Genomic DNA, 20994 nt, shown 5'->3' with positions numbered 1-20994 from the left:
GAGTGTGCTAATTAGAGGTTTGTTAAGGTGGTCTTCTAAGGCTACATTTACTACGTTGTGGTTTTTAAGCGGAGTTTAGAGCCAAAATCAAAGTGCCCCAAGTGTTTTTATCTCCAGTTGAAGAACTAATCTCTGTTTAAATTAACACCCCCCGCCACAAATTGTTTTCTAATCTGTGGTAAACACTGTTATGGAAACCATGCAATGTTCTTCACAGATAAATTAATAATTACTTCCATTGAATTTTGGGTGTTTTATTCAATTTCGTGGCATATAAAAAAAATTTAAATGGTTTTAAAACAGTAACTTTAACTGATTCACTCAACATCCACCGATCTTAACTATTAGTCAAAATAATTCATAATTTCACCTTTTTTTTAACTCAAAACTTAGGTATAATGTCATATGAATTATAAGCCCTCTCAAACATGGACTGTAATCAATACTGAATTCTACCTAGTGTAAACACAAACTGCCGCAGTCCAGATCTGAGCGCTCAGACGGTGGAGTCCAGAGTCTGCTGAGGATCACACGAGTTCATCGTGAGGAAGAGGCGTTTGGAAAGCTCTGGGCCGACGCGGCGAGTCGTGGAGGTGACGCCTTCCCCTCTGCGGATCAGAAGGTCAGACAGCAGCGAGATCCTCTCGCCGTCCGTCTTGCACAGACCATAAGCCTGCAAAAAGATTAAGGCTACATTTACATTGCGACGTTCTGGTTTAAAACTAATATCTTTTTCTAACGTTTCCACCTCTCATTCCCCCTGATCTGGCGTTTCAGAGCCCCTCAACCGGAGACATTTGGACATTTTCTTTCTCAACTAGGGCTGCACAATATATCGTTGTTTTTTTTTTTTTAAATCGCCATCGCAATATCAACTTGCGCAATAAACACATTGCGAAAGGCTGCGACATATCGCGAATGCCACTCAAAGTTTTTTTATTATTTGAAAGAAAATATCAGCAGAAAACTACATTATAGAATGTCACTCTCTCTCTTTTTAGTGCTGCCTTTTATATTCAATTTAATAAAAGTTAGCTGGAAATTATTTCCTTTCATTTTTTTAAACTCAACAAGCAGTTTGTTGTGTTTTAGCAGAATACTCAAAGCAGCAGTACTGCAGAACAGAGAACACTTTAATATCTGTTAATTTATCGCATGTACAGGAATATCATTATCGTCATATTCAAAAACATTTTTGTTATTGAAAACAACATTGGCATATACTGTAGTGTTCACTTTCACACTAACATTCTCACTTGGACCCATTTAGCTATGGCTGCAGTAAGTTTGTTCTTAGTTGTGGTATCCAAGTGCTTTTGTCTGAAGTCGTCCATTGTCGCCTGGCTTTGACGAGGGAGGGGGGCAGAGAATTCTCATCAGCTGTGTGCTTGGCCATCAAGTGGTATTTCAGACTGGACGTGCTGCGATGATAGCTCAGTTCACAACCAAAAAGCACACAGATCACTTTGGTCTTGTCAATGGAACCATTTGGCAACTTTTTAAAAGTAAACTTTCCATTCAGAATCTTATTGGCATCCATTTCGGCATCTCACGCTCGCCATCCACTCAAAACGTAACGTTAGCCTGCTACTCTTTGGCCAGCTCGCCAGCCCAAACAAGTATGTGCGGCGTGCCTGTTGTTTTGATTGAATTGGAGATGATTATTCATGCATTTATTTCGTCTCGTTTAGACTATTGCAACAGTCTTTTTATTTGTCTTGATAAGAAATATCTTTGTCGCCTCCAGACGGTCCAAAATTCCGCTGCTAGGCTCTTAACCCACACTAGTAAAAGGGCACACATCACTCAGGTTTTAGCTTCACTTTATTGGTTACCAGTGAAATTTAGAATACACTTCAAAATTTTGGTTCTAACTTTTAGAGCCTTACAAGGTCAGGCCCCCCCATACATCTCTGACCTGATACAGCTGCGTACGTCCTCACGTAGTCTGAGATCCACAGGTCAGAGATTTTTAGTTGCCCCCCCGTACACATTTTAAAACTAGAGGGGACCGTTCGTTTCAAGCTGTGGCACCTAAGCTCCGTACGCTGTTTGGACTCAGTTACAAATTTTAAAACTGAGTTGAAAACTCTTCTTTTCAAAGAGGCGTTTAATTAGACCATAGTGTGGTTATGCCGGTTTTATGGGTTTTTCTTCTTATTTTGTTTATGTACTGTAATGTACAAATGTTGTGTATTCATCCATTTGTTGTGAAGCACTTTGTGATTTTTATCTGTGAAATGTTCTATACAATTAAATTTACTTACTTACTTACTTACTTGATTCCGGTCTAGCTAGATCCGGTGTGGTGTTGTAGTTTTTCTAACGTTACTAGTTGTTGCAACAGCATGTGAAAAAAACTAAAAAGTTTGCTAGGCCAAAAAGAAAGTTAATCTCACAATAAAGAAAATGTACGCCGTTAAAATGGGTTTGCGTTAACGCCGTTAATAACGCGTTTAACTGACAGCACTACTTTTAAGCATTTATTATTTGCCCAAAGAAGGTTCAGTTCATCAGGAGAGTCTGAGAGAATGAACAAAGAGTTTTGGGAGAGCAGCGTCCTTATTTAGTTTCTACAAAGCTGAAAGCAAAGGGGGGTGGTGTACCTGGTGGAGACGCTGTGGCGAGGGATACGCTGCCAGGATGGCTGAGGCCATGTCTGGACTCACTCTGTTCAACTGTTGGATCTGTCTCTTCCACACCTGCAGCAGTCCCTTCCCCGCTCTGTCCACCCGCTGCCCCCCCGCCCACTCACTCTCCAGGTAGAAGGAGAAGCCCGTCTCCTCCCTCTCGCGCCTGAAACACACAGAGGAGCACGGGAAATTAAATAGTTGTTTGATCGGAGGCTACATTTACATTGCTACGCTACGTTTCCCCCTCTCATTCCCCCTGCTGTGGCGGTTCCCCCTCTCATTCCCCCTGCTGTGGCGTTTCCCCCTCTCATTCCCCCTCTCATTCCCCCTGCTGTGGCGGTTCCCCCTCTCATTCCCCCTGCTGTGGCGGTTCCCCCTCTCATTCCCCCTGCTGTGGCGGTTCCCCCTCTCATTCCCCCTGCTCTGGCGAGACATTTGGAAACTCTTCTGACCCGTTTTGGTTTGGAATCTCGGGGGATGTGTTGCAGTCAAAAAGCTCGTAGGGGAAAGAAAATATACATCAGTAGATACAAATCAAAAGTTGTCAATGTATAAGAAAAGAATCACCCAAGCAAATAAATCAATATTTAGGAGTAGCACACAATGGGAGATTAATCAAAACAATAATTTCCTAGATGTCACTACACATTTTTCATGCAGTTTTACTAGATTTGATCTTTATTTGAATATGATATGACCTCATAAGGAGTGAGATTCCAGATCGGCCCATCTGAGCTTTCATTATTTCAAAGGCAGAGCAGGATACCCAGGGCTCGGTTTACACCTATCACCATTTCTAGCCACTGGGGGACCATAGGCAGGCTGGGGGAACTCATATTAATGTTAAAAAACCTCATAAAGTGACATTTTCATACCATGGGACCTTTAAAGCATTTAAACAGAGTTTTGTGTTGGAGTTTGTAACATTCCAAAATCTTAATTTGGAATTAAAGATTTTCATTTTCACTGTAAATGCATATCGATTCCAAATATCGGTTATCGGTTTCATATTTACCAATAATCTGTATCGGTATCGGCCTTAAACAACCAGTATGGGTCGACCCTTTAGATGCAGCCTGAGAGAAGAGAAGGAGCTAGGCGGGATTGTAAAACTGAAGAACTGAGAGAGAGATCACTCACTTGAAAGGGGCTTCTGCAACCGCTTTGGTTGTCATGGTGATGTGATCTGTGAAGTCCTTCCAGGTAGTCAGGAAGCGAACCGAGACACCAGTGTGCAGCTGGAGATGCACCACTGCCTGATGGGATATTGGGAGGACAGAACAATGTGGACGAAGATGAAACAATGAATGCGATATGGATCAGATGCTCGGTATGGTAGATCCTTCCATTTAAAAAGGCAAACACCTCTTCTAATTTAAAAGTCCTTAACTTAACAAAAAAAGTGGATTTCAAGGGGAACATAATCCACTAATTAGTACCTCAAGGTGTTGGGATTGTCAGGTTAATGAGTGGTACTTGTTAGGTTTTCTTAATTAGTATTTAGAGATTTAACAGGTTGAATTGGATTACAGGGTTTTTAAGATTCCTTAAAACATTTATTAACATTACAGGTACCACTTAATTACCACCTTCAGTTAAGATGCGAAATTAAGGGGTTCACCTCAAATTTGGGAATATATTAATTAGATTTATAGATAAATTAATGGATTGTATAATGTTTTCTTTAATTAGGCCCCTTATAAATTAAGAGTTGGCTTTCTTTTTAGGTAAATGTTTTTTATCAAAGACTGTTAATATTAATGGACAAAGCATCCGTTTTGGTGAAGTGCTGCAAATGCGGAAGTACGTTAAACCTGAACTCTGTCTGAATTAGGCAGGGGGCGACGCGTGCGGTTGCAAAAAGAGGTTGGTTTCTAGATAGTGACCCACTTCTCACTTGATTTATTACCTCAGTAAACATTTTCATAATGAGTTTATGGTCTCAATTGCTAGTTTTAAGTCTTCTGCAACACAGAATGAGGTTCACTTTTTGAATTATGGTTCTCGTTGATTTTAAAATCTGCGATAAAGCAGGGGGTGATTTAGGACGTGGCTAAGATGTGATTTCCAGTGAAAGTTTGTAATTTAATGTAGAGTGTAAGCAGCGTTGATGGCTCCTCCCTCACTCCTCCCTCTTGTCTTAAATCGTCACATCCGCAACCAGGATGGCTGCGCTCGTAATGGCAAACTCGACGACTCATAGCAGATCTCCACCAACCAACGTGTGACGTCATACATGCTCTGTCCATTAATATTATACAGTCCATGGTTTTTATCCCTTCAAAACCTGTCAAACTATGCAAACAAATCACATTGATATATTATAAATCCATTTAATTCAGCAACTTTAATAATCCCATGAGGGGCAATTAAGATCAGCTCCAGACAACATACACATACATAACAGCACACAAATCTACATATTAGGGCTGTTGAAATGAATCACTGCATCGATGCATCACGATGCGGATGGATTATTCTGCGTGGATACCATGACAGACCATAATCCATTAGTACCTGCTGACGTTGCTTGTTGATTTCCCGCTAGCCGTTTTATTTTTTTGTCTGCTGTGTTCAGACTCCGCTACATTCAAAGTGTGTCTTTTTTAAGAGCAGATACAATAAAAAGGGGAGTTCATATATATCTGACTGCTTGAATATGTTGAGTAATAATGAGTGGGTAAAAATATTGAGGAGGTGACTAGGGCTGGACCCGAATATTCGAATATTTTGGTTTATTTATTTTCTGCATTTATCTCTCGTTCACACTCCAGTCCAGTAGGTGGCGGTAATGCACATTTAAGTTGGTTTGCCAACCGCCAATAAACTACAAAGAAGAACAAGAAGAAGAAGATACTGTCGGTACACGATGACGCCCACTTTGAGCATTTAGCAAGCTGGACAGAGAAGCTAGCGGCGATAACAAGTGTGGAAATGGAAAACTGTTTTGCGTTTTTCCGTTGTGATTCGGCCAGAAACTTCAACATTGTGAGGCAAAGAGATCGTTTTGGAATATAAAGCTTGGATATTACATTACCTCGGACTCTTGGGGATTTATGAAAATCAAGTTTTGGTCAAAATACCACTTTGTTGCTGAAAGGACAACGAAAACAGGTATGCATGCACTCTAAGCTGCGCAGATTACAGCTGAATTGTTTTATTTTCTGTTACTTTGTAACCGTTGTGTACATGGCTGTATATTTTAAAGATTTAATGCTTTAAAGTTATAAAAACGCTCATGAGTGGAAGTTTTATCGAGGTTACAGCGACGCCCCCAGTCACAAAGTGTCCCGTTGACGGGACGGTGATCCTGGAGAGGTTCAAAGTTTATTAATTCTGAACGCGTCTGGCCTGTCTATTTATATTGCACCAAATAAGACACTGCACTCCCTTGTGAAGTCGTTTGGATGAAAGGTTCTCAAAATAATCAAAATGCAAACAAACAGACAGACACATAGAGATTCCTGCCTTTATTAGAGATAATAATATGTTCAGCCCCCTCTCTCCGAAGCTTCGAATATTCGATGCTCATTACTACTGAAGCTTCGAAGCTCAAAAAAATGGTATTCGGACCAGCCCTAGAGGTGACGCATCATGATGCATCGATATATAGAAACGATTTGAATCGTTGACAGGATAATTGTAATCAAATATAATCGTGAGACCAGTGAAGATTCACACCACTAGATATAGGCCTACACCCTAGAGAGAGATAAATAATAATTTAAAAAAATAAGATTTGATCCATTTAAAAGTCAAATTTCAGAAGGGATGAAACAATTAGAGTGGTGATTAGTTTTAAAATATAAAACTATATATATATATATATATATACACATACATACACACACACACACACACACACACACACACAGTATATCAAATATAACGACGTCTTGATAGCAAAAGAGAAAATTCCCTCTGAATAACATGATCTGAAGAAGACAACATGCTCGTTGCCTATTATTTGACAGCAGGTTTAGACTACATTGTTCAGGCTGTTTCTGTCTTTCACTGTGAGGCTGTGAAACCAGCAGATAAAAGAAAAAGAACCATTCATTTAAAAGATGACATCTTTAGTGACTATTACATTAACGGGATTCGGTTTTTATTGAATAATTAAACACAGTCTGTTTGAGATGATGAAACATGCGTATGTACTTCCTCTGCTAACCCCCGTACCTCCTCTACTTCCACTCGGGACACATCCGGTCGCGGCTCCGCTCCACCGCTCCTCCTTTTCCTCTTCACGTTTCCTCCCCCCCGCTGCTCGCCCGCGACTGCCTCCCGAAACCGCTTCTGGCCCTGGGACTTCTGGGATCTGAGGACGAAAAGTGAACAACTTGAAACCGTTCTCTAAAACGGAAATAGTTCCCCATGTAGCGTGTTCGCCATTTTGTAGCGGTGTTCCAATGCTCCGCGGTTATATAGTCGGAGGCGGTTTAGAACCGAGGCGTTTCCTGTATCTGTGTATCGTGGGTTTTTCCACGGTTCTTTCGCCCCGTAGTCACCAAAGTAAATACTGGATCCATTTTTCACAAGCCGCACATCTCCAGAACATTCTGACACTAAAATGGCATTTTTCAGACGGACACATCACCCGTTTCTGTCTCAGGACCAAACTCTCGCGAGATCTGGCAACACAGAGAAGCTAACGTTCGGGAACACGCAAACATAACTAACCTCCGTGATGCTAAATATGTCTTTTAGCTGTGTGAATATGTAAACGTTAGCAAAACAGAATATTAATCAATTATACAAATATAACTTCTCATCCATCCACACGATGTGTGTACTGTCTCCTACCATTGGCGCTGTTTGAAATGCACTCTCTTTAGTAAAACGTGGTCATGTTTTCCCAGAGGAGAAGAAGAAGCAGAAGTTACTGCGAAAACTGAAAAGGAAAAATAGAACGGGCTTTGGTTTCTAAACAGTGGAAATGTAATGTGCAACATACAGTATATACATCCTTATTATTATATTCCTGAGTGCTCGGTTTTTTTTCCAGGGACGTATTAGAAGTCATTTTATTTGGGTTTGTTCACATGATGCTGGCCGCGCCCGCCTCCGTCACACAAATAACCGGAGCATCTCCTGACGCAACGTTCAGTGTTGGAAATCTGGTTTGGTTGTTCCCTATATAGTTCACTTTTTAATAAAAACTATTCAGGGAATAGGGAATGAATAACGTTTTTGACCCACAGACCCCCGGCTCAGGCCAATTCTGAGCCAGGAAAACCCTGGTATTATGAACTCACTTACTTAGGCCTTTAAATTCCCATAGGAACATAGGCCTTCCTCTCCGATCTTGGGCTCTCCGCTGCAGATGTTGCCACATCAGCCCTTCTTTCTTCATCTCCTGTTCTGTGGTTCTCGGTCTGCCTCTCTTCCTCCTGCCCTGTGGGTTCCACGTCAGCGCCCGTTTAGGGATTGTGTGCCCTTTCCACTTCCATTTCCTCCTCCGGATTTGCATTTCTATTGGGTCTTGTTTGGGAAGTTCCCACAGGTTGGCATAAGTGATGGTGTTGGGCCAGTATATTCCCAGGAGGCGTCTGAGGCACCGGTTGTTGAAGATGCAGCTTATAGAGTATGATGGTGGTAATTCTCCAGGTTTCTGAGCCATAAAATAGAGTTTGAGTTGAAGATTTTCAGTTTGGTCTTCAGCGACTAGATATTGTTTAGCATGTTGAATGTTGTCCTTGCTTTTCCGATCCTGGCTTGGACATCGTCCTCCGTGCCGCCTTCCACTGAAATGATGCTACCGAGGTATGTGAAGCAGTTTACATCCTCTAGTGCGTTTTGGTCCATGATTATGGGTGTGTTGTTCTTGCTCTTGATACGCAATACTTTAGTTTTTGATGAGTTTATTTTGAGTCCGAGCAGAGCAGCAGTTTCCTCCAGCTTTCCTGATTTTTCCTGCATCTGTTGGTGTGTGTAGGCCAGTAGTGCCAGATCATCAGCGATTATTCAGCAGTATTATGAACACCTCAGAACAATTTCTCCAACACGGATGCATTCAAGTTAAGGTTATTGTATTATGTTCTTAAAACGCTTTTAATCTCGTAGAAATTCAAAGAAGTTATTAGCATGTTATTTGCATTATAAGAGACGCCTAACGTTAGCTAGTAAGGATATAACATTTAGCACAGCTGGGTTGTCGAGGTTACCATGCTGGAACGTTAACAATACCTGGTAGTCAATATCAACTTATGTGTAAGAGACACCAAACAATCCCCACTAGGTTAATTGGGTAAGTTGTAAACATTTTGTTTTCAATTTTGTTCATGTTTAAATGTTCAACAAGTTAACAACATACAGTATACAGCAACATTTAAGTTTATTTTTTTTGTCTTGCATGCAGAAGGTCACAAAGAGGCGAAGAGCATCTGGCTGTTAAACAGAATTACAACGTGTGGTATCTTTTCCTTGTCAAAGAAAAAGATACCACCAAGAGTTTGTTGAAAGATGACATTGTGTGCTGTAACTGCCCCTGCACCCTTATAGCCTTGAGGATGGGACTGTCGGCAGATTGTCTATTTAAGCTGTTATACAAAGTTGCCAAAAATATTTGCAGGACAATTAATATAAGAATTCTGCACGACCCCTCATCCCCGGGTCAGCTACCACCGCAAATATAATCTAATTCTGTGGGAAACATTGAACGTGTCTGGCATTTAAGGGAATGGGAGATGATCTCTGATTGGTTTATTGCATGTTACGCCCAAAACACACCTGTGAATTAATGAAGACACCAAGTACAACCCTTTTGAACCATGCGTCCGGCACACGGACCCTTTATTCTGCCGTTAAACTAGCAAAAGTGGATTCGTACACGCCTTAAACGCACCTGGGCTCTGTGTGTGTGCGTGTGTGGTTCTCTGTGTGTGTGCCTGATCTCAGCCGGTGTGGCCGGACAGATTGGATAACGTGGGCGCCGACATGAAAATAGCGGCGTTTAGCGTGCAGTGGGTTTCTGCCATAATACATCATTGAGCTGTTTTTGTGGCCTCACATTCCCTGTTTTGTTTTTGTCTCTCACGTTAAGGTTGCCATACCAAGCCGTTTTATTAAACTGAGTTGATGGCCATATTACAATATTTTATAAACTAAACAATGAATTGAAACCCACGCTGTCCTTCCTTACCTGAAGTATTTCTCTAGGTCGATTACCGCCAGGCTGAGGATGTTACCGGGGCGACGCCTCTGCTGCTCCTGCACCCAGGATGTCAGAGTTGGACCGCAGCTGGACCGGCCATGCCTCTCTTCCTGCATCACACATATACACAAACACCGCCCTGCTGCTGTAAGTAATCACTGGAACACTCCTCTAGAACATTAATCCGCCTCGGAAAACATTTCCTTTAAAACCACACTCAGCAGCTGTTATAGGAAACCACTGAGCCTTTTTAAAAAAGGAAATGCACCGATTACAACTTTCTAGGCGGATTCTGATTTCCGATTTTCTTTGAGTTAGGCCAGCAGATACCAATTTTAGCAGATTCCGCTTTCATTTTTTCTAACCACTTCACAGCACACGCAAAATATTTATTTTCTATCTTTTCTTTAATAGAACATTTTTTGAACAGATAATGGATCACGATAAAATAGAATTATATAAATTACTCCTGGTGTGGGAAATTCACACACATCTAAAAGTGCAATGTTAGAACCATTTCCTTCTTTACACATCCAATATCCAACTAAAAAAAATTAGATTTTGGTTTTTGGCGTCGTCCCTCCACGCCCTACTTTCTCCTTGCAGGTGTTGCATATTGCAAACTTGTTATCTTCTGCACACACGCTGAAGAATTTCCAAACAGCTGACATGTTGCAGGTTAATTCACGAGGTTCCCTACATGTGCGTGAATAGTGCCGACACGCGCTTCACACCGCGAGCGGGTACGCGCGACACACGGCGGGAAAGTCGCGTCCATGTGTGCGTGCGTCCTTGAGAACTGTAACTTGTATAACTTCTGTTGTCAGTTAATTGTAGCGTTGACCGGCATGAAATCGGCATATCATGTCAGACTGACCTGCCGGTCGCCGGTCATGGCCGAGCACGTGAAAACCGGCCAATTCCGGTCACCGGCAGGTCTATCGGTGCATCTCTAATATATATATATATATCTATGAGATGTTTTTCAGATTTACGTCTTCAGTAGGAACCAATGGCCTTGGGGCTGAGTGTCACAGAAGTCAGAAAGTATTGCTGGTTTTGGACTTTTCATGGGATTAGCTGCAGTGTTTCCCCCTGTGTATTGCAAGCCTAGTGGCCCACCAGGCCTAAATTGTCCCCACCAGGCCTAAACCACTAGGAATAATTTTTGTGTGTATGTTTAAGATATTTATTAAACTACAGTTACACTGGGGCGGCTCGGTTGGAAACTTAGACCTAGTCATATTTTCAAATCTCCAGTCAGCTTTCAGCACTGGCTTAATGTGTAGGGCCCTGTGCAATCGGTCTTATAGCTTTGTTTAAGTTCTCAATTTCGCTTACACTGCCCTCTGAGCCAACTGCACTCTACCATTTTATGGCCATATGTTTATAGCCATTATTATTGTATGATAATGTTGACAGAACCATGCCGTTTCATTCTTTACCTTCTGCTAAGCTATATGGTCATTAAAGTTAATGGAACTCTATTTATTCGTACACTCATATTTGTTGGAGTCCATATTTTCTAATTAACGTACTTTGACTTATTACTCTAATACTATATATTCTGATGTCATTTTCTGTTGTGGTGCATTTTATGTTCCTCCATCTGTTCTGCTCTTAGCTCAGCTTTATTATCATGGCTCTATCCTGTTGTTGTTGTTGTTATTAGAATGACCACATTTTCCCATTATAGGCACATTAAACTTTCATCTGGTCTCACTGTAAAGCAGTGGGGTCAGTAGGGTAACAGTGTGACAAGCAGCAGCAGCCAACCTGAATGAGGCCGTGGATCAGAGTGATGAAGTCATCAACTGTCATCTGCAGCACAACCTGGGCCTCTGGGACACACACTGCATCCTCTGGCTGAGGAAACAGACAGGAGATCAGTACTCCATCACTCACACTCAATACTTCTTTATTATTGTCTCGTGATACTGCACAATATACACAACAATACTAAATGAGTACTCGTAAAACTTCTCATTTTCAACAATGGTCTTATTTGTTTAAAGCAATAAAAGCAATGCCTTCCATGCTTCTTCTAGAATGTCTCTGTATGTGTGTAGAAGTGGCCTCTACCAACAAAATCTGCTACTAAAATGAGTTCCATCTACCACTCAGGCCTCTGATCATGAATGGGTTTATAATGAGTGCAACAGAGACGTGAATTAGCACTAAACCACAGAAATGATATTCGCTCTATCACAGATGTAGCTCTTTTCAGGTCTTAACTTAAAACGTATCTGTTTCGTCTGGCCTTTAATACATAGCAGTGGTGGGACAATTTCATTCTTTGGTTTCTGTGTAACCTTTTCTGATTTTACGGTTTTCTGTGTTCATTCTTTCTATTGTATGACATGTGTTTCTGATGTTAAGCACTTTGGATACCTGCTGGTTTTTGTAAAGTGCTATAGAAATAAATTTTGATTGATTGATTGATTGAGAAATTATCTTTTCCACAGAGAAACAAAAGGAGAACGTATTGATGTCAAATCAAGCTCAGTGGAGTGCCGGAGGTAAAAGGCACCCAGCTTCCTAAAAGATGAAAGGTGAAGAATGGTTCACATTTATCGCTTATATGAAATATACTGCAGTTCTAGTGTGTGTGTGTGTGTGTGTGTGTGTGTGTGTGTGAGATCACCCCTGCACAGGGAGCCCTCCTCATCCAGCTGACGCTGCGTGGGAGGGGCTGTTTCTCTATGGCGCAGCTACAACCCAGAGCCTGCACCGACGCCAGCAGAGTCCCGCCTCCTTCTAGCTGTAGGAGGGCTGCAAACACACAACACAAACTGGCAGTGTCATGACACAGCGCAAATAACGCCTTCTAAGCATAAGGCAGCAAGTGCATGGGCTTTATTTGCTTGTGTAAAAATAATCTTCGGTAAACCTACAATAAAAATAAAAAATATTTGATACCGATACCAATTTAATAAAACAAAAAGAAATTACAACATTACGGCACAAATCTCTGCGTCTGTGTTTTTTCCTGCGTGTCTCTACGACGTGTAACGTTAGACAGACAATCACAGACATTATTGGATCTTGGTAGAAGCATGCTGCGTGCTGATTGGCTCACAGACGCTGATGAGATTTCCCCCCTTCGGGATTGAAATTGGGTATTGAATGACCAGGCATTTTTTCGATACTCGACGTTAAGGAAAAACTCAGGAGCAGCGCAACTCATTTACCGTACTTGAAGAATGTTCGGGAGATTTTGATGACTTACACAGGATAATTTAATGAACACTCAATTGGGGAGCAGGCAGTACAGTTTAATCACGATAGGTTATTGTGTGGTGTCGTCCCAACTCTCTGAAGTTCCTGTCCTCCTGAAGGAGTATTTAAACTCATGCTGGACGCGTTATGGTGAGCGGACCCTTTAATGCCGGCTACGCAATGCCTGCGTGGCGTGAGTGTGGCGTTTCTGTTTCGTGTCAGCTGCGTGGATTTTTCTACGTCTTTACACACCAGAAAACGTGTCTGACGTGGCGCTGATGCTGCTAGCCTTGTCTAGACACGTGTTTCCCATTGATAAAATGAAATACCATGTTAAACAGAAATATATACTGATTTAATTACACGTGGGCTGTATTGACGGCAAAATGTATTGACAGGTGCAATATTAGAAAATCGATTTTATTTATTTTTTATCAACATGTCATTCATTAGGGGTGGGGGGAATCAATACAGCATAGAATCGCAATATTTTCTGTGGCAATACTGTATCAATACACAGACGCCAAGTATCGATCTTTTATGATATATGTGTTGGTCAGTTTGTCTGCTTGACAATCTGATTTTGCAGCAATACAATTGAAGTGAGATGAACAAACCGAGAAATGTGTCTTTTTAGATAAAAACAGATGTTGACAACGTTTCCTTTTGGGGACATCGTTTGAAATTGGGAAAAAGTTGAAGTTGGAAAAAAGTTAATGAATTGCAATATATCGCAGAATATTGCAATATGTTTAAAATCGCAATAATATTGTATCGTGACATAAGTATCGTGATGATATCGTATCTTAAGGCCTCTGGTGATTCCCACCCCTATCATTTATGTACATATATTTGTGTCAAAATAACATATAAACATCTTTTTGTATTCTATTTTGCCTGCTCTCTCTCTCTCTCTCTCTCTCTCTCTCTCTCTCTCTCTCTCTCTCTCTCTCTCTCTCTCTCTCTCTCTCTCTCTCTCAAGTATGAAAAAGTGTTGCAGGCCCACGACCACCAAAAGGAGACAGCCCTGACACAAAACGTCCCCTTATCATACAGCTGTCTACACTCCCTGAATCTGTAGAGAGACAAACATAATTATAAATGAAGGGGTTTGGTTATTACAGACTGGCCAAATATTCTCATCCCCTGACCTGTGACTAAATGACCTGATGTTGTCTAACCTTTCCCTTTGTCTCATCATACCACAACATGGTGTTTCTGGAAATTCCACCACACTCTGTACTTTAGAGGCAATTCGGTCAGTGCCTAAAAAGTACTGAATTCGGTACCGAGCCCTATTTGTTTTGCACTTATGCGCAGTATCACTGAATGTTTTCACTGTACCTGGGTCCACAACCACCACCATGTGCTTGATACACTCCTCCGGCCTCAAGGCCTTGGCAGCCTCTGCCAGAGCTCTTCTCTCTGCTCTCTGTCTCTCTTGTTCCTGCTTCAGCACCTCCTTGCCGCTCTGCTGTCCCGTCTTGGCCTGCCTCCCCCCCAGAGCCTCCTCCCTGGAGCCCTGGGTCTCCTCCGCCGCGCGCTTGGCAGGTTTCCTCTTGGCAGGAGAGGGGCGGGTGGGAGGCAGCCGTCGCCGAGGGAAAGCTGCCATCTCATCTGGGCCATCCGAGATCCCCTGGTGGAAGCCAAGGGGCCGCTCCAACTCTGACAAGCCATTCTGGCAAGAGAGCTGCGCGCTGGCCAGATTGGATGGCGAAGAGTGCTCAGCATCTTTCCCATTAGCGACAGCGGAGGAGGCACTAATCGCATTGTCTTGTCTCTGTTTGAGTCTCTGTGCCAAAGGGACATAAGGCGCATCGTCATCAGAATCGCTGCTTATCATCATTACATCAGGCGCTTCTGTACGTGCGTCCGCATTGCCCTTCGCTGGGGAAAAGACGGCCAAGTCTGGTTTCTCCGCGTGGCTCTGGGAGGCTTGGCTGAGGCGTCGACCCGGCTGGAGGAAGTCAAACACAGGCAACTCCTCATCTAGGTCACTGGTGGAGTCACTGGAGCTGCACATGTTCTTTCATATGAGACATGAAACAAGTTATTACAGGATCAAGGACCAGGCTATTCTTAGCTCCCAGAAGGGCCTTCTTTCTGTTGAGACACCCAACTAAACTTCATTCACCAACCTTCTAAATTTGGGTTTCTTAGTGTTTTAGCAAGTGATATGTCATCGGTCAGATCATAACCTAAAGTACACAGGAAGTATAGGTATTCTACTAAATTCGGCGTACAGATAAGCCACCAAGCAGATCTTATTTCAGTAAAAGAGGAATTGGTGCAGACTGCTTGGACCCGCCCACCCCTGTGTGTTTTGGTGTCAGAGAACAGGGAGGACCAATTACAGAAGTCGCCTAATGTGACGTTATTGATTACTGCTTGGTGAATTGAATATAACGTTATTATTTCTAGTTTTGCCGACATGAGCGGAACATATACCGATAAGAAATACATTGCTTTTTAAATTGAGTTTTGTACAGGAATAATGTTGTCATAAAAAGAAAAAGGAGCACCAAGGACAAGCTAAACCCAGTTTACTGACGTTCCAGACATCCAAAAAATGAACTAACACTGAACAGCTAGCGTTAAAACCATAGACTGTAGGGTTAAAACCATGGATGTATTATAATAAAATAGAAAGAGACGTAACTTTAGTTAGTTGGAAGTTACTTTAACGTTACTTAATACGCTTTGCATAACGTGACTCACTTTCTAGGAAACGCTGCATACAGACGAAGAACTACGATACTAAGGTACTTACACTCACTAACGTTAGCTGTAGCACGTGTGTCTTCTTTTTGCATTAAATCAAAGAATTTCTAATAATAAATCTTCTTCTTTATGGCGGCTTGCTTGCAACCGTTCTCATGAGAACTCATTTAATTTCCCCGCCCGGTTAGCAGTAGCAGGGTAATGTTGCATTCATGTTCATGGGACGACCCTAAATTTCCGTTTCCCAAAGCCAAACCATAGACAGTAAGGTGAATATTTATAAACATAATACTACAAATACCCAAGCATTTAAAATAGTGGTTGTAGTATTGCCTTAATTAAGCAGACGTCGTCGTTACTTTTGGTGGCATTTAGCTACAACTTGGTCACTTATAAAAGGTAAACAGTGTTTTCCAGTAAGCCGTCACGATCTACCATCTTTCTTGGGGAACTTGAAGGCAGCGAAAGTATCCGGATGTGACGCAAATACGCAAATGATGTGAATGACATCATTCAAGATGGCATCGCTGGTGTCCTTGATACTCAAGTCTAGAGCAGGTAACAAATATCTAAATTAGTATTTCATACATTTTCCGCAAATGTACAAAAAAAGAGAGACACGTGTGTATTTATTATCATCAGCTCCGCGCTTTCTGTAAACATTTGATAACGTTTTAAATGTTACATGCTAAGTTAGCTATCTAGCCGAGTTAACGTTGGCTTTTCAATGTGTGAGTTAACATTAGCACTGAATGGCATGTCAAGATTCTCGATGACAAACATGTAAATAACAGACGTTAACTAGAGAGAATGCCATTTCTGAAGAAATTGCGGTGTGAATGCTGTATGTTAAAAGGCTGACGCTAAACTGCATTGCTGGCTTGAATGTGTAAGAAGAAGGTGAATTAGTGAGAATAGTTGAAAAAGTGGGAATGCGTTTAATTAGTATGAATGTCACTGAAAAGTTGAATAACACACATAATGTTTGAAACGACTTCAGGCGTTCATAGAGAATTACTGGCGAATGACACGTGTGTAAATGTATTTATGGATATGGACAGTGGTGTAGTCTAATGTATTGTAGTGGGTATACTGTACTGTATGGCCAGAATCTGCCTTTGGTGTAGAGCTGGGCAATATATCGATGTTATATAGATATCGTGACATGAGACTAGATATCGTCTTAGATTTTGGATATCGGAATATCGTGATATGACATAAGTTTTGTCTTTTCCTGGTTTTAAAGGCTGCATTACGGTAAAGTGATGTCATTTTCTGAGCTTACTAGACTGTTGTAACTGTTCTATTATTTGACTCACTTAATCATTATATACACATTACTGATGATTATTTATCAAAAATCTCATTGTGTAAATATTTTGTGAAAGCACCAATAGTCAACACTACAATATCGTTGCGGTATCGATATCGAGGTATTTGGTCAAAAATATGGTGATATTAGATTTTCTCCATATATCGCCCAGCCATACTTTGGGGGACATATCATAGTGGGGGGGGTGGGGGTCTGGGTGTCCTCCCCCAGGGAAGTTTTGAGCATCAACGACTTCATATCCTGTATTCAGATTAACTTTAATGCACCATTTTATGGTGGAAATACCTTTTTATTTTAGCCAATGTGAAGAAGAAAAACACAGATGACAATTCAAAATTATAATGGAAAGTATGTTGTAGCGTGTGGGCATTTTTAAGTGGGTATCTGGAAATCCTGGAGCTTTCTTAGTGTCTATACTGCGTATTCCTGCGTATCATGTAGACTACACCACTGGATATGGAAACTGGGGTGTTTGTGACGTCACATTTCTTTGTGCTGCTGCTTGCAGGTGTGTTGGTGCCTGGCCAGACCTCTCTCATAGACTCTGTGAGGTTTGCGTCCAAGAAAGCTGGCGGCAGCAGTAAGAACGTCGGTGGAAAGAGCCCTGGTCGCAGATATGGCTTCAAGAAACAGGATGGTAATAACACATTATTCTAAAACCATTTCCCATATGTGCTGTAGCTGTTCTTCCCCAGCCTCAGAATCAGATAAATGTTATCTTAGTTTTTTCAAAAATAGTTGTTGATATCTCAGTATCTCAATTGGTGTCAAAAATTGATTGGGGGTGCAACATTTGTCAAAAAGCAAAATATGTGTCAAACCATTCAGAATGAAGTATTGTGGTGCTGCAGAGACTAATCCTATCCTACAGACTAAAGAAAATTAACTTTGTTTGGTACAGATCCTCGCAGAAATCACGCTATAGTCATTTGAATTTTGAGAATAATTGTACAAAAACGATCATTCCCTCCAATATCCTGAATCATATCGCAATGGCAATATCAGTCAAAAATAATCCCAATTAGACATCTTCCTGCATATCGTGCTGTATTGTATAATTCAGAGAGTTGTTTTTTTGTGATTTTAGCCTGTCCTCATAGATGTAAATAGGGTGGACAAAAAAATAAAAACCCCCACTACCTGATAACGTATGATCTACCATCTCTTTTCATTTGGTCACAAGGAAACTTTGTCCATGCGGGGAACATCCTGGCAACACAGAGGCTGATGAGGTATCAGCCAGGAGCACATGTAAGTTTCACTCCCTGTGTCAAAGACTGATGATGATGATGATGATGATGATGAGGATTAATCATTTCATTTCGGTTGACGTACAGAAAAATAAACAATTCTTACCCACAATTTGCCACTGTAGCTAACCGAAAAAGGAACAGGCTGAAGCCAAGGCTTATTTTTGCCTATCCTATCCCATAATCCCCATAGAATCACCCAACAGAGACTCAACAGAGACGTACACTTTTTCAACTCATCATTTAGTTCATTGACCGTTGATCTGACGGAGTGAAAATGTTCACATTCTCACATTGTCTCGTGTCCCCTGTCCCGCAGGTGGGGATGGGAACCAACAAGACGCTCTTTGCTCTGGAGGACGGCTACGTCAGGTTCACCAAGGAGGTCTACGTCCCCCACCCACGCAGCCCCGAGGCCACCCAGGTAATCACCAAGCTGCCAAAGGGAGCGGTGCTTTACAAGACCTTCATCAGCGTCCTGCCAGTCAAACAGGAGGGCAAGTTTAAACTGGTGGACATGGTCTGAGACTGCCTGGACTGGACTGGGACATTATCGTTTCCCAGGTCTTCTTGTGTTTGGCCGGAATCAAGGAGGATTTGCGTTGACTGACACTTTGACTGATTTTTGGAGGTGTAAGTGAACAGCAGCCAGAGAGCAGAGGTGAGTCGGTGGAAACCTGCAGACTCTGGGCCTCTTCCTCAGCTCCCTGTCCCCATCATTATGTGACAAACTCTATTGCACCTATAAAACAGAAGTTCAGCTTTCAGTTTATGTACACAAGACATAACAATAAAATGTTTCCACTGAAGTTTTGACAGATTTTGTGTTAACGGGGTCAGTAAGGGGTTAAGCTCGCATTGCCTGCTCTATCTCTGAGGTCTGGCTACACCACAGATGCATTCTGGGATAGGAGAAAAAAACCCGCTCTGGGTTGGTTGCATTTCTTTAAACCAATCACAATCATCTTGGGCAGAGCTAAGCTCCAGACGCAGCGAGGCTGGCTCTGCTAAATAGTCTCAGGAAGGAACTTACAATATTAAATGAAGTTAACTGTTGACACAATACAGTAAAGTGAGCTATTTAAATTAGTTGGATACATAGTTAAACCTCATTGGCTCTTACCAGTGTATCTCCATGTGTACTTCGTCCACAGCAATCCCACCAATCGCTTCCAAAACGTCCCAGTTAGAGAGGAAATGCCCTAAACATAATCTTAGTAAATCTTTACAATCATTCCCCTGGAAGAAGTTTGTTGTTGTTTCCCGAAGAGAACGACAACACACAGAGTGAGGGAGGTAAGGGGATGTACTTCCGTCGATTCAGACTAGCAAGGGGCCTACAAAATGGCAGCAGTCAACAATGTGCTGATTCTTTTATTCAATGACATTATCTTCCCAGTATAGTCCATGGTACATTACATTACGTGTCATTTAGCTGACACTTTTATCCAAAGCAACTTCCAATTAAGTGATTTCAAACTTGAAGGTACAGCAATAAGTAAGTGCAAATACATTAGCTTTAAATAAGGCAAACTACAAAGAACCACATTAAAGTGCAACTGTAAAATTTTTTTTTTTTTTTTTTTTTTTATTCTCCAAGGTGCAGTCGGAAGAGATGTGTTTTTATCCTGCGGCGGAAGATGTGTAGGCATGTGTATGGTATTGGTGCATAACCACGGGCTGAAGTCATCGATGACAGTTATCCACTGGGAACTTACCACTTTGATTAACTGCGGTGCCATTGCCGTGATACTGAATATAATACTGTATTGAAGTTTTATATGTTAAAGTCTACTTTTAATGACTTGGGTTTTTTGTCAAGGGTATTATCATGGTTTATATTAGTACGTTAATATGTTGGTAGTCTCTTTCCACCACAGCGCTGAAGGTCTGGCTAGTCCACACAGCATTCCTGGATGGGAGAAAAACGTGCTCTGGTTTATTGGCATTTCATTAAACCAATCACAATCGTCATTGGGCGGTGCTAAGCACCGGAGAAAAAAACGCGGTGCCTCTGCAAAATACACTCGGGAAGGAACTTGTTTTGGTGGAACATGTGTACGTTCAAAAGTAGGGCTGCCACCTCTTAGTCGATTAGTCGACTAATTGGTCGTTTTGGTCTTAGTCGACTAAGATTTCTTTAGTCGATTAGTCATTTTTTATGCTTATTCACGCTTAATTACTTATTTCCAAGGAACTTATGAGCACATTTATGGTAAACACAAGATTTAAAGTGGTGCTTTTGCAGGATTAATTGTGGAGAAACTCAGTTTTAGAGATGGTTAATTAACTACATTTATATTGTGCTTTTCTAGTCTTAACCACCTCAAAGCGCACAACTCTGTCAATTAAATCAACTAATCGATTAGTCGACAAAATTGTATAAGTGTTAGTCGACTAAGAATTTCTTTAGTCGAGGACAGCCCTATTCAAAAGTAGTTTTAGTTGTGCAACAGAAAACTCAGATTGGACAGATAGTCTAGCTGGCTGTCTGGATTTACCCTGCAGAGATCTGAGGAGCAGTTAACCCTAGTCCTCAGAAAGAGTTTAGAACGCCAACACAAAGGAAGCCCGAGGCAACAGATATCCGGCCTAAATGGGTGAAATCGAGCTATCCCGGAAGTGTAGCGTCAAGGATATAGACTAGTATGTTGGTAAGTGCTTTAAGGGCCAGCTGTAATA

The 20994-nt window shown here is 41.6% G+C and overlaps 2 protein-coding genes across 4 annotated transcripts; one reads left to right on the top strand and one right to left on the bottom strand.

Moving 5' to 3' along the window:
* Positions 1-335: 335 nt before the first annotated feature.
* eme1 (essential meiotic structure-specific endonuclease 1) lies at positions 336-15929 on the bottom strand. 2 transcript variants are annotated; one of them, XM_028568739.1, is made up of 9 exons: positions 15727-15929; positions 14353-15034; positions 12434-12561; positions 11566-11655; positions 9778-9899; positions 6816-6954; positions 3774-3889; positions 2607-2796; positions 336-673 (listed from the first exon to the last, which is right to left on the bottom strand). In XM_028568739.1, exons 2-9 carry the CDS (start codon positions 15029-15031, stop codon positions 497-499), a joined length of 1641 nt encoding a protein of 546 aa, XP_028424540.1. In that variant the 5' UTR covers positions 15032-15034; positions 15727-15929; the 3' UTR covers positions 336-496. The 2 variants fall into 2 exon arrangements, with proteins under 2 accessions (XP_028424540.1, XP_028424539.1); XM_028568738.1 differs by having other exon boundaries at positions 15779-15929.
* mrpl27 (mitochondrial ribosomal protein L27) lies at positions 12906-19121 on the top strand. Of its 2 annotated transcripts, none has more exons than XM_028568740.1 (4): positions 12906-13158; positions 17571-17699; positions 18246-18313; positions 18632-19121. In XM_028568740.1, exons 1-4 carry the CDS (start codon positions 13032-13034, stop codon positions 18836-18838), a joined length of 531 nt encoding a protein of 176 aa, XP_028424541.1. In that variant the 5' UTR covers positions 12906-13031; the 3' UTR covers positions 18839-19121. The 2 variants fall into 2 exon arrangements, with proteins under 2 accessions (XP_028424541.1, XP_028424542.1); XM_028568741.1 differs by lacking the exon at positions 12906-13158 and adding an exon at positions 16145-16287.
* The last annotated feature ends 1873 nt before the right edge of the window (positions 19122-20994 follow it).

This window comes from Perca flavescens, chromosome 21, assembly GCF_004354835.1.
Source record: "Perca flavescens isolate YP-PL-M2 chromosome 21, PFLA_1.0, whole genome shotgun sequence".
Lineage (NCBI taxonomy): Eukaryota > Metazoa > Chordata > Actinopteri > Perciformes > Percidae > Perca > Perca flavescens.
Note: the sequence above shows the minus strand (reverse complement) of the source record. Positions and strands in the feature narration are given on the sequence as shown.

What these genes read in the sequence shown, in the direction of transcription:
- mrpl27 (XM_028568740.1), top strand. Translation starts at nt 13,032, where the DNA reads ATGAACACTCAATTGGGGAGCAGGCAGTACAGTTTAATCACGATAGGT. An exon ending in TGGCTTCAAGAAACAGGATG is followed by an intron (nt 17,700 to 18,245) that starts GTAATAACACAT and finishes TTTGGTCACAAG; the next exon opens with GAAACTTTGTCCATGCGGGG. An exon ending in GGTATCAGCCAGGAGCACAT is followed by an intron (nt 18,314 to 18,631) that starts GTAAGTTTCACT and finishes CCTGTCCCGCAG; the next exon opens with GTGGGGATGGGAACCAACAA.
- eme1 (XM_028568739.1), bottom strand. Translation starts at nt 15,031, where the DNA reads ATGTGCAGCTCCAGTGACTCCACCAGTGACCTAGATGAGGAGTTGCCT. An exon ending in GGAGGGCTCCCTGTGCAGGG is followed by an intron (nt 11,656 to 12,433) that starts GTGATCTCACAC and finishes CTGTTTCCTCAG; the next exon opens with CCAGAGGATGCAGTGTGTGT. An exon ending in GACCTAGAGAAATACTTCAG is followed by an intron (nt 6,955 to 9,777) that starts GTAAGGAAGGAC and finishes TTTCGTCCTCAG; the next exon opens with ATCCCAGAAGTCCCAGGGCC.